General features: G+C 39.7%; 1 protein-coding gene across 1 annotated transcript in view; it reads right to left on the reverse strand.

The window, feature by feature from the left end:
- Positions 1-12,026, reverse strand: part of EIF2B3 (eukaryotic translation initiation factor 2B subunit gamma) — a 98,908-nt gene that overhangs the window by 60,959 nt on the left and 25,923 nt on the right. Inside the window, exon 4 of the mRNA XM_064428702.1 lies at positions 11,425-11,536. Coding sequence (XP_064284772.1) covers positions 11,425-11,536 — 112 coding nt within the window. The remainder of the gene's footprint in view (positions 1-11,424; positions 11,537-12,026) is intronic.

The raw sequence follows: 12,026 nt of genomic DNA on the forward strand, positions 1-12,026 counted from the left end.
ATTGGAAGAGCAGTGAAATCAGCAGTAGATATACAGACATATGGCAGGTAGCAGACTGAAGCCTCCCAGAAGTCTTGACTGCAACTTGTGAGTCACTTCCACTGCAAACACAACATGTTTTCATGTTTGAAAATTAAGAAGGCAAAGCACAGATATCAAAGTAAAACAAACTTAAATTATTGTGCTGCACTTTCCAATGATTTTTCATGCATACTCAGTACTAGCCACCTTTCTCATATTGAGAAGTTCATATCCTTTCATCCACTGCCTCCAAGATGGTGAATCAATCAGCTAGAACTTGAATCACAGAAATGAAGGAGCAGGTAAAGTGACAGATTTGTTTGCAGCAGGCTATTGAACTGCAAGGTTATATCAGCTCTGGAGGCTGGCATTTCTGCTGTTCATGGCATTCTTGATTTACAGGTTCATTATGACTTTGTTTATGCACACAACCTTTATGAAGCCACTATTCAGTAGCGCAGTATCACTTTGTTTTATTACTATAACCTATCATTCAGAAAACATTCACTCTTTCTATTTATGGATAAAACTGACATTAAAAAAAGTGAAGAAGTAGATCACACACAGCTGCCCAAATCAACTGGGAAGATGGGTTACAACAGATTGATTGCAAAAGTATCTGTCATGTTTTTAAAATGTTTAGGAGAAATGAAAGCAGTTAGTATTTGGAGTGATCACATTCTAAAGAAAATTACTTTTCTACTGTGAAAATAAACTATTTGAGGAATTATAAAAGATTATACTCTTGTTTGATACTTGTATTCTATTGGATCCTGGAAGTGCTGACCAAAGCTATACATCCAGGTAGCAAAACCACAGTTGACATCACAGCATTTTAAAGCTGCCATCAGGTGGCCAAACTGGAAGCGGAGAGCAGCAAACAAATGCAAGAACTGAGGAAACATAAACATCACTTTTTCTCCTTTATGCAGAACAATAGGGACCTGACAAAGCCCAGATGACACAAGGGTTTCTGCAGCAGGACTGGTTCCTCCCAGGGAGGACACACAAGCCCTGGGGCCGGCCCTGGCAGCCCTGGCATTTGCAGAACCAGTTCGTACGCATGCCAGGAGTCACACACCTGTACACAAATCCCTGCACACCCAGGAGGAGCAGCTGGTATTTATTAATGCAAAAGAAAATTTTTCGCTGCACGTCAAGTGCCCTTGTACAAATAAAAAGAAAAAAAGGAGAATTAGTACACTGAAAGGAAATTAGAGACAGTGGAGTGGTAAGAACAGCAGTGCATAACAATGAAACACACAACACTCGTCATAAATACAACAGGCATCTGACATGCAAAAATACAAGTGCTGAAACTGAAAATGTGGGTTCAAACATGACCTGTAGCTCAGGCTGGATGCAGTGTTAGATCAGCTGTTTCCTACAGGTCATTTTAACAAGTACTATTCTGACTCAGAGTGTGGGAAAGCCAACAGTTAATACCCTGTACTCAGGGCACACTACTGACATAAATGTTCTCGAGTTATCCCCCTATGAGACAGGAAAGAAATACTGCATTCATTTTAAAAAGCAAAGAAAGTGTGAGACACTGACATTAAATAGATTTCTCAAGGTCACAAAGCCAAGTGGAGAGGTGAGATCTCTTTGTGTATAAATTACAAGGCATCCTTATTGCAAACAGGTGATAACACACACCAATTTGTACGAAGCTTATCCCTCCCAGCATCAGATCTCCCAGAGAACTCTTCCTCTGTAAACACAAAGGTTGCTTATTTTAATGGTTATCTACAACAAAAAGATTAACACTTCTATTTTTTTCTAAAAGAAGAACAGATTAGGAAGAAGTAAGGTCAGACATTTCTGCAAATACTTTAATTCAACAGTTGTCTAGGAAAGTAAAAGTAATTTTTTACTCCCAGGCATAAGGTCACCCCTATCACATATGAAGGCCTGGAATCTACATAATATTCCTAGTATTGTAATATTTTTTTTCAAACAACTAATAAGGACATACAAAAAAAGCTAAAGTCTGTTTTATTCCAGTATGCTTCCTTCATATAGCAATGTAAATCAAAGAACACATACAATCCTGTGTTCTAAAGCCACACTACAATGGGGGTACATCTAAAACAAACACGTGCAAAGGACATATTCCTTAAATCTGAAATACAGACTATTTTCTCAAAGGGTAAGATATAGAAAAACATACCAGCAAGCACCAATTCGTCTCACTGATCTATCCCCTCAATAGCCAGAGGCTACTTTTAAGTGTGCTGACTTAACACAGGAATCTGAATTGTATAAATCAATGTCTCAATTAACATTTTGTTTAGGAAGAGTTACGGAAGAAAAACAGAACGTAATCATTTGCTAGCACAGTGGCTCCAGAGGTCTGGGAGTGTGTGCAAAAAGAATGGAGTTGAATGTGGGAAGGGTCCATTATTCTTTCAATAGCGTCTGGTGCTGCAAAGTATGTACTTGCATACTTTCCTACTGGAAAAGTTTAAGTCTTCAGTAGCTCCTTGCTCTGGGAAAATGGCAGGCACCCAAACGCTAACCCAGGGATCTAGGAACAAGATCTACCTGAAGAACAATATTTTTCAAGTGGCCTTAGAAGTGAAAAATGGCCATAAAGAGAAGTCTCATTTCCCAAGGGATTTTATTCCTTCTGTCTGGCTGCTGTTTGTCAGGTGCCGTTCCTCACACACATCCTCAGCACATTCTAAAGCAAGAATGGAGTGAGGGCCTCTCTAAAAATAATCACACTTGCTGAAAGACCAGCCCTGCATAAATATCTCTAACAGTACAAACAGAAATCAGACTTCTTGCCCAATACTTTAGTTGAAATTTATGGCACCAGTGGCCATGATTTTGTTATTACTATTCTACCTGGCTAAGGCTCAAAGTCACAGAAGTGGGAATTTCAGAGGTATTTTCAGAAATGATGTAGCTCATCTGGGAAAAAAAACTCAACAAAAAAATTACTTAGTTCTACAAATACTGTACCAATGCATCAGTGAACAAAGCTATATATTACACATATATGTATACATATATGAACACATACACCATAGAGATGGGACAGAGAAGTTAAGGACACACACAGCCTCTGAAATTATATTTAATGCTACACCTTGGGAATAATAAAGCAAAGGGGAGGGGGGGGAAATAAAATCAAAGGGAATATTAGAAGACAGTCTCTGGTGTTCTTGCAAATATCACCAGCTGCTGGATGATTTATATGCAAAAAAACCCTAGAAGTTGAGCTTTAACTTAAATTTCCCTGCTTTCTTACTGGTTTGCTTCCAACCCTAGGAGTTTAATTAAAGTCCATCAGCCAAATTTTTCTGAAGGATGTAAGTTGCTCCTTTTTTATATCTTCCTGTACTAACTAACCCAGATTTTTTAAACTTCTGAGTTTTCACCAACCTGATTATGAATACACACTCACATACACACACATTTTTAAGAAGGTTAAAGAATTTCAAGATGATCAACCCAAGAAATACCAACAGCTGCTGCTGGCCAATATGCAGATATGCAGGTACATGCAATTTATACTAAAATGAGTAACGGGGCAAGATACAGCATTCTGCATTGCCAGTTCACATGTCAAGATCTAACAGCCACCTCCTTCTTAACAGAGTACATAATATTTGGTGACTGGGGAAGGAGAGTTCTACAAGAAATCTCCTAGAAAAGTGGATAAGCAGTTTTACTGCTTGTAAAAGGAATCTCTCTCTCATCTTCCCTAGCTTTCTCTAGGGAAATGGTGCAATAAATTTGATGAAGAAAGGAAGGATTTAAAGCCAGAGAAAATTAGGATTTCTCAAAGGAGAAACATGCTGCCCTTAGGAATAGATCTCCGCTATTTACTTGATCTACTGGAAGAACTCCTGGGGAGCATGTCTTAGCAAGAGAAAGGAAAGTTTGCTATGCTCTTCATTTCCTGTGTAATTCCAGAAACTGCCAGCACAATGCTGTTTGGGGAGAACCACACTACAGCTATTCAACAGGGAATTCGGCATTGTATTCCGAATGAATGGAAACTTTCTCAAAGATATATATTTGCTGCAACTAAAGGAGAATGCAAACCCAGTAAGGATGTGAGCCCACATACACCTTCAATCAGCTAATTGCAAATTGTGACTCTTTCCATTATGACTTTCGCAATTCTTCGCAGTGTGAAACATCACAGTAAATCACCCGGGTTAGAGTTCACAGGAGCCACGGACTAAGTGCAATAAATCAGCACTAAAAATATTATGCAACTGCAGTTCAGCTGATACCAAGTGTAGCTAATTTTAATGGAGAGGCTATCACTTTTATGTGCCCTTCCAAGTTAGTGATTTGGGGTCTCGGTGACCGGGATAAAGGAAAGGCTCTCCAAAATCTGGATTTCTCAGAATAAACTGGATGAATGGTTCCCTGCAAAAATCGCAGGGGTATTTCCCTCCTGCCACTGCAAAAACCTTCTGTTAAGTATGACAATTTAAAGGACTGAAAATGCATCAGTAACACAGAACAGTAAGGGAACCACAAACTTTGGCCGGGTTCATGAGCCAGAACCTCATCCCCAAACAGAATCAGACCTTTTAACTGAAGAGGAACAGTCACATGCCTCATTTCACCCTTACTTTGCTTTAAACTAGGCTGTTTCCTCCCCCGCCATATTCCACATTGGCTGATAAATTCCCCAACGGCGGGTGTTAACTAACTCTGCATTCCAGTCTGCTCTGCGTCATGGAGTTCCACATCCCACTGATGAGGAACACATGCTGGACATGTGGTAGGGGAGAGCCTGACAGCGCTCGCACAAGCAGGGATAACTCCTCTGACCTTTGGCTTTTTTCCTCTCTGCACATCCCAACTGCACAGTGAGAACTCTGTGCCCCTCTGTCGCCTACTGGTCACTCCGGGATCACTGGACACAAGCTGAAACCCTAATGTTTCAACAGGCAGCTACACTGAATACACTCTATGGCTGAAAATGTATGTTGAAAGCAAGCAATTGGTTGTTCTGTGTCTCTGCCCAACGCAAACCATCCAGAGGAATTTTTGACCACACAGGATCAACTGGGGCAAGTATGTCACAAAAAGAACTACGGTTATGCCTCCTCATCAAGTCTGTGAAATAAGGTAACTCAAAGCCTTGCTAAAAAGTACACAGTGGCAACTGTATAAAAGCATTAAGATGTCTTTCTAAAATGAACAGACCATTTATCATCTTTTTAGGACCTGAGCCTGGCTTAGAGTAACAATGAGCTTCGACTTCAGTGTTGTCCAGACTGAATGACTCATGCAGAGTACTGCATTTACCAAGTCACATGGACTCGAGGGTGTCCAAGCAATACAGTCATCCCTTCCTCCTTTGAAACCTCTGAAAAGTAAAACCAAATCACAGGCTAAGTGCTGGTCTGAGACCGCAGCAGACAGACAGACAGACAAATGACTAATGGCAATCCATGCAACATACATTTACTGCCGATTAGAAACCGAATGCTGAGCCTCAAGCCCTCTGCTTTTAGCCTTATGTGTACTAGAACACTGGCCAGAATCCTGCAGTAAAATGAAAGCCATTGACAATAAGCCTTTCTATAACTACGTTCAAGAGAAGCTCCTGCTAATATTCCAGATTCTGAGATTCATGACCTCTTTCCTGTACACCTTTCTTTTATAAACAGGACCTGGATTTGCTGTACCTTCCTTTCAACCCCCCACCAATGTATGAATAAAATAACATGGCAGCAGCAAAACAATAAAATCCTATGGAAGCAACAGTATTAAAATCAGTAATAGCACTATGTTCTTTAAAATATAAAGTCAATGTTTCATTAACTGCTTTTATACTATGTTCACGTTTATTGTACAAGTGTAACATATAAAAGCATCAAAGAGTTTTCATTATATTTGGCTACACTGATTTTAGAAATAGTAAATAATTTTTAAAATACTCAATTTCTGAAATTAAAGGCTACACTCATCCCCAAGAAATTTACAGAAAAAGCAGAACAAGTTGAGTGAAGTTTAAATGCATAATAAAAAGGACAAACTTTCTTTGAAAAGGAATGTTTTTAGCTATAGCAGCTACTCTTAGTGAGCTGAGAAACTAAACAGGCATGCAAATCCTACTCAGGACATCCTGAGAACATCTACTCCAAGCGCATGTCTCAAACAACAACAACTCTTATGTCAGTATCTTTTTCTGAAATGTTCAGCAAAACCCTATTTTCTAAAGAAATATGATTGAATCAACATTTTTAAAGTGTGATTATAGTTTGAGAAGTTAGTGTGTAAAAGTCACACCCTTTTATTCAATAGACTTAGTTCCCTGGTTTTGATTCAGTCACATCCACTTACTTTACTGGCTAAAATAACTTTTTACAGCTTTCTAAATTCCTATTAGTACTGTGAAACCAATTCAATTCTGGGAAGGGGAACCAGATTCTTTTCTGGCTTATGCATCTGTAAAAGGATTATTACCTAAATGAACACATACAATTTCTATTTTTTTGATAGAGGAGCCAGAAAGAATGTTACTTATTTTCTGGATGCCAGTCAGAAAATTTTATTTTTATTTGTGAGAAGACCAGACCTGGACTAATTGAAAGAGCAGATTTGGATCAACAGAAAAGACATCACTCTATATAGGTCATATTTAGAGAAAAGAAGTTATATCCAACAACTTTCTATGGTATTTCTCAAAATATCACTTATATGCAAAGGAAGCTTAGTCAGAAAACTTTGCTAATAGTGAAAACTCCTGATTTTTTAAAGAAAAGACCACCACCAAAGCTAGCATGTGTATTCCTTCTAAACGCAGCTGAGACCAGCAAAGAGTTTTTGCCCCCTGGTCTGCCCTGAACTGCTCCTCAGGATTTTCCTATTGAGTTGCATTATTGGATCCCCCCATTCCCTGCCAGTGGCACTGCTTGTGGGGCCATCTCCCAAATGCACAAAGAAAACAAAACCAAGTTATCAAAGTCCTGCTATTTAATCTATCAGAAGTCATGAACCTATTTTTGACAAATGTGGCTTATGGAGCACTCAACTGTATGTCCAGCTGGGCATAAGCTCAGGGTGTTGGTCCTCTTCACCAGCACAGCTGGATCTGGTTCAGGACAGCTGCCCATTATTCAGTTTAGGATGCTTCACAGTGCAGAGCATCTGCCTATACCAGTGTCATTCCCAGCTTTTCTAAAGGAAATAGACTTTAAAAGAGAAAAAGAACCACTACAGGAGCAGCAGAGTATTTCAGAGGTGCCAATTTCCCAAGAATAACAGTTTTAGAAAGCAGAAACATTAAGGAAGATGCAGCATGTTTATATGTTTATATACGGTCCACTTATTTAAAACAAATTATCAGCAGGATAAAAGAAAAAAAAAGATAAAAAGAACGATATCCCAAGGCAACAGAAAGGAAATCAAGTGTATCAAAGCTGCTTCTGAGCTTTCTTTACCTACCCTCTTGGCAATGCTGACTTTTGGAATTATACTACACCATTCATTTTTACTTTCATATGCAAGGAGAAAAGGAAGAAAAAAACTCCCCAATCTTACCCCCTCTTTTTACTAAATTACCTTAAAAACAGATCTACATTGTTACTTCAAGGTTATTAATGTTAGTACTACATATATTTATAGATGAGGTATTCCTTTTTGTCTGAAGCACATGAGGTAATAAGTAGCTGGAATTGTCACGGTGATTTATTAACATATTCTCTAGGAGAAGCCCTGCACCTGCATCTGTGCAGACAGAACACCCACGAAGGCTGAACTCACCCCTACACAGCCCACAAGATCTTAAAAGGAAATGCTCCAAATTTAGACCTGCTCCAACAGGTGTCTTTTACTGTTTCACTTTGCATGACCATAAATATCAGAGGTGGAGCGAGAAGCTCCCTGTCCATTGTATTCGTGCTTTGAAAACAAATACCTCTGCCCCCTCCCAAAGGAGAGGCAGCAGCTATGGAATTCTCATCATTTCCTCACTCCTTCATCCTGTCAAGACCCAAGTCAGAGAGATGTCACTGGCAAAACCAGGCTCCAGGGATGAGCACATAACTTTATTTTTTTCTCTTCAAAGGGCCCTAAGCTGGCTCTGAAACGTCCCCAAACTGTATTTCTTTCATTCTAGTATCTCATCTTGCAGCTATTTGCCAAAGTGAATGACATGCACAGGCTGTTCATGGCTTTTTATAAGCTCTCATTACCCAAACAGGGAACCATTTCCTTGAAAATGCTTTCCCCAGCAGCATTAGTCTCTCTAGGCACCACCAATAAATTTGTCTTTTGGCTCAGCCTGTTGCACTCCAAAACGTGCCTGAATAGATGTATTTGATATTGTTTTCCACTTGTTTACTGAGGGAGGATGCTACCTGTGGGACTTGTCATCAGGGTGATTAACAACACAGGGAAAATAAAAGAAAATTTTACCCACCAAGTTGAAAGCTTTGCCAGACTTGCTCTGGCAAGCCAAGGAGCAAAATCCAGACTCCTTTCTGTGGTGTAACAAGGAGATGCAATCCCAAACCCAAAATGGCTATCCATGACTTACAAAACCACAACACAAATCAAAATAACAAATCTGGAAAAGAAATCCTAACCAAACTGAGAAAGAGAATAACAGGTTACACCATGAGCTTAGAAATTCCACTAAAATGTTTCAATCTGTAACACTTCCACTACAAAACACCGGGTCAAGAGCAAGTAAGTATTTAATACTCAAAGGTACTCAGGAGAAGGTGTTTTCTCCTGTCCCTCCTCACCAGCTGCTCTTTTATGGCAAGAAAGTGAAGAGCATGAAATCCAGTGATAGGAAGAAGGCAAAGGTCAGGAAAAAGGTTTTTCTTCAAGGATTTAAATTAGCCTTCTACAGTTTTGTATGTTTTGTCAACACAACTTCCCTCCTGTGAGGAGGGGAAGCCAAAGGGCCTTTGAACCATTTCTGTATGGGGTCTAGATTTTTACCAGTAACAAGATTCCTAGCTTTAAAGAAAAGCTCATCTTCCTTTTTCCCATTCCTTTCACCACTCCCTCCCTGTCCCTCCTTCCACTCCCCTCCTTAAAAAGAGACAGGAAAAAGAAAATAGACAAAGGATCTGAAGAACAAAACAAGCACTGGAGGAGTTCTAGAGTTCATGTAACGAGACCACTATAGCCCTTCAAAGGGACCATTAAAAGCAAAACAAACAAAAGCAACACCCTCAAGATGTCTATTGTATTTTACAGAGGAACAAATGAGTGTACTGGAAATTCTCCCACCATCTTGCCACAAAGTCTGTTATTTCATCAAAACAAAGTCCAGAGATCATGAAACAGACAACATGGCAGCTGAAAGTCAGTCACATCAAATGATCCATGAAGAAAATGAGATAGGGCTTGCTTTTTTTTTTCTCCTCTCTCTTTAGTATGATGTATTAAAAAAAGACTTCAAAGATTGTTTCAAGCGTCGCTTTTGTTTCTCACATGAGAAAATCAGGGGTTGAGCAGGTCTAGACAACTCAGTGGTTAAAACACCATTAGCTGCCAGCACTTTGTCTTCCTTTGTCTTCCTAGAGCTCCTGGATTTGCCTCAAATGAAATTACCTGATGATTTCCATATATATTTTACTTCCCTCAGAGCTTCCCAAAGATGGCAGCTGCAGGACAGAGAGAGCACACCAACATCCACAGCTGGCAGTTTCAGATGTCAGAGGCTCATCCAGGTGGGTACTGGCCCAATACTTCTGCTTGATGCTTCAAAGCATCATTTTTATTTATTTTTTTATTCTTTTTAACATTTAGCAGATCTCTTTTTGTTCTTCTACACTATCCTAGCATCTTTGGGCTTTACTTGGAGGGTGGCTTCACATTTGCTTTCATAGCTGTGCATGTAAGAACTACAGAGAGACAGATAGATTTTTATCCCATCTGTATATCATCAACACTCCATTTACCAAATCCCAAACAGCAATGCTTAAGATCTGCTGAAGACAATATAACTGAACAGGTGCTACTGAGGGCAAAGTTTAGCCTGCAGGATAAAGCCTGATAAATTTAGCTATAGGAATGAGAATCCTCTGGTTAGATGAACCTGTAAAATCAGGGGTCAACTAAGATCACATATGTTACAGCAATTTCTAAGTCATTATACCACAGCCACCCTCTAGTGCCAGGAGGAAGCCATAAAGACAAGCTTGTCACTAACAGCAGATAAAATATTCCTCCCCTAGCCCAAAACAGATCTATTAGCCTTCATATGCACAAACCCACAGAATGCATCAGTGATGAATTTCCTACTCTATACAAATCAGCTGCTGTGTTATGTACAGAAGGCTTGCCTGCAGCTTGGTCCCTGCCATGCTCAAGATGAGCCCAGGAGAGGGCCAGTGGAAACATGCTGGGACAGACTCCTTCCTTTGTGACAGTTAACAGGGCCCACTCTTGATCACCTTCCTTCTAGGATAATCCTTAAACTCAGGCAGAGGAGGTGTCATCTTTCCATGGGCACGGAGCATCTCCCTCACATCTGGTAGTGGGATGTTCAAGGAAAGATTACACTGAGCTGTGGCCTACAGCACACACCAGAGGCATTTTCACAGCAGAGATTTATCTGAGAGCAGACCCCAGATGTCTGCATCCTTGACTTAAAAGGTCCACATGGATGAATTCCCAGATCTCAAATGGCTGTTCCACAGGTGTCTCATCTCACAGAGGTGAAAGTCTGACTGTCAGCCTGGGACAAACTACAAAGGTTGGCCTCTCAAGGAGCCAACACAGCTTTGCACAGAACACGTCAGACAACGTGTGCCTGAGAAAACTGAAATCACTGTAGTGGAGAGCATAAAGAAGAAGTCATCTTTCCTTCTCCTACTAATGGATATGAATTACACAGTGCAGAAAGCTCAGCTTGTCTGGCATATTTGATAAATTTATCCGAGTCCCCAGTGAAGTTTAATGGTGGATATAGCATGGTTTCTGTAATGAATCTTTTGGGGCCTGGAAAGACAGCTGAGATTTTGTGCCTTAAATGCGTAGGAAGGTTATGAAATCCTGAGAGCCTCGCATGGATACTCCACAAATCCATTTGGGACTCAACCAGTGAGACCAGCATTTCATTTATGGAATAGGACCTATTCATTTATAGGCCTAACACTTCACAGTCTCTGAATCTAAACTCTATCTGACCTATTGCAATATAGGTTTCATTTCAAGAACAGCTACCTTTTCATGCATTCCTCTTCTTTCCCTGGATTTTTCCCTAATAAAGGTATAAAACAAGCCTATCTGTTGGTTCCAATGATGTAACAAATAATAAAATACTGCTCCTTTAATATTGCAAAAGTAGCTTTTCTTCTTCCCTCCTCATCCTACTTTGTCTTTAACCATCTGTCCTACTACACAATTATTTTATCTCATCCCAAGTTCAGTTTCTATTACAAGGACTCATGAGCTTACTTCTGAAGGATGGATCTTTTAATGACAAGTTCTTCATCCAAGTCAGCTTCATTAGCCATGAAGAGCAATCTTTTTCCTGTGTCATCCACTCCAATGAAGTCGCGCTGCTCCACTGAAGTAGAAAATCAAACACAATCATTATATAACCCCATTTTAATGCAGGCTGGAAAGACAAATGGGACCACCAACCACCCCCAAAATATGAAATTAGACTATCCCAGCAAATCCATGAATTTAATAAATATTGTTGATAATTTTCTCAACTTCTTGTCAGTTGGGGTAGCTGATATATATCATGGCATTCAAAACATTGGCCCTGAAAGGCTGAAAGGTTTGTGCATCCTTTTTATGAAGATGCCAACTACAGGTCCCGACATGCAACACTCAATTTTGAGCTGGGCTTTCCTTTTTTTTTAAAAATAAAAACCCCTGCTACCTGAATTAAAACAATAAACTCAAGACAAGCAGTGAGTTCTTCAAATCCAACTGCTTCTTCTTCTTATAATGTCACTCCACATTAGATTTAGGGAGTCTGGAGAGGATTATGATTTCAGTTGAGACATAAGCATTTTGCAACTTATCTATTTTGGACAAATACCAAT

This window comes from Passer domesticus, chromosome 7 (assembly GCF_036417665.1).
Source record: "Passer domesticus isolate bPasDom1 chromosome 7, bPasDom1.hap1, whole genome shotgun sequence".
Taxonomy (NCBI): domain Eukaryota; kingdom Metazoa; phylum Chordata; class Aves; order Passeriformes; family Passeridae; genus Passer; species Passer domesticus.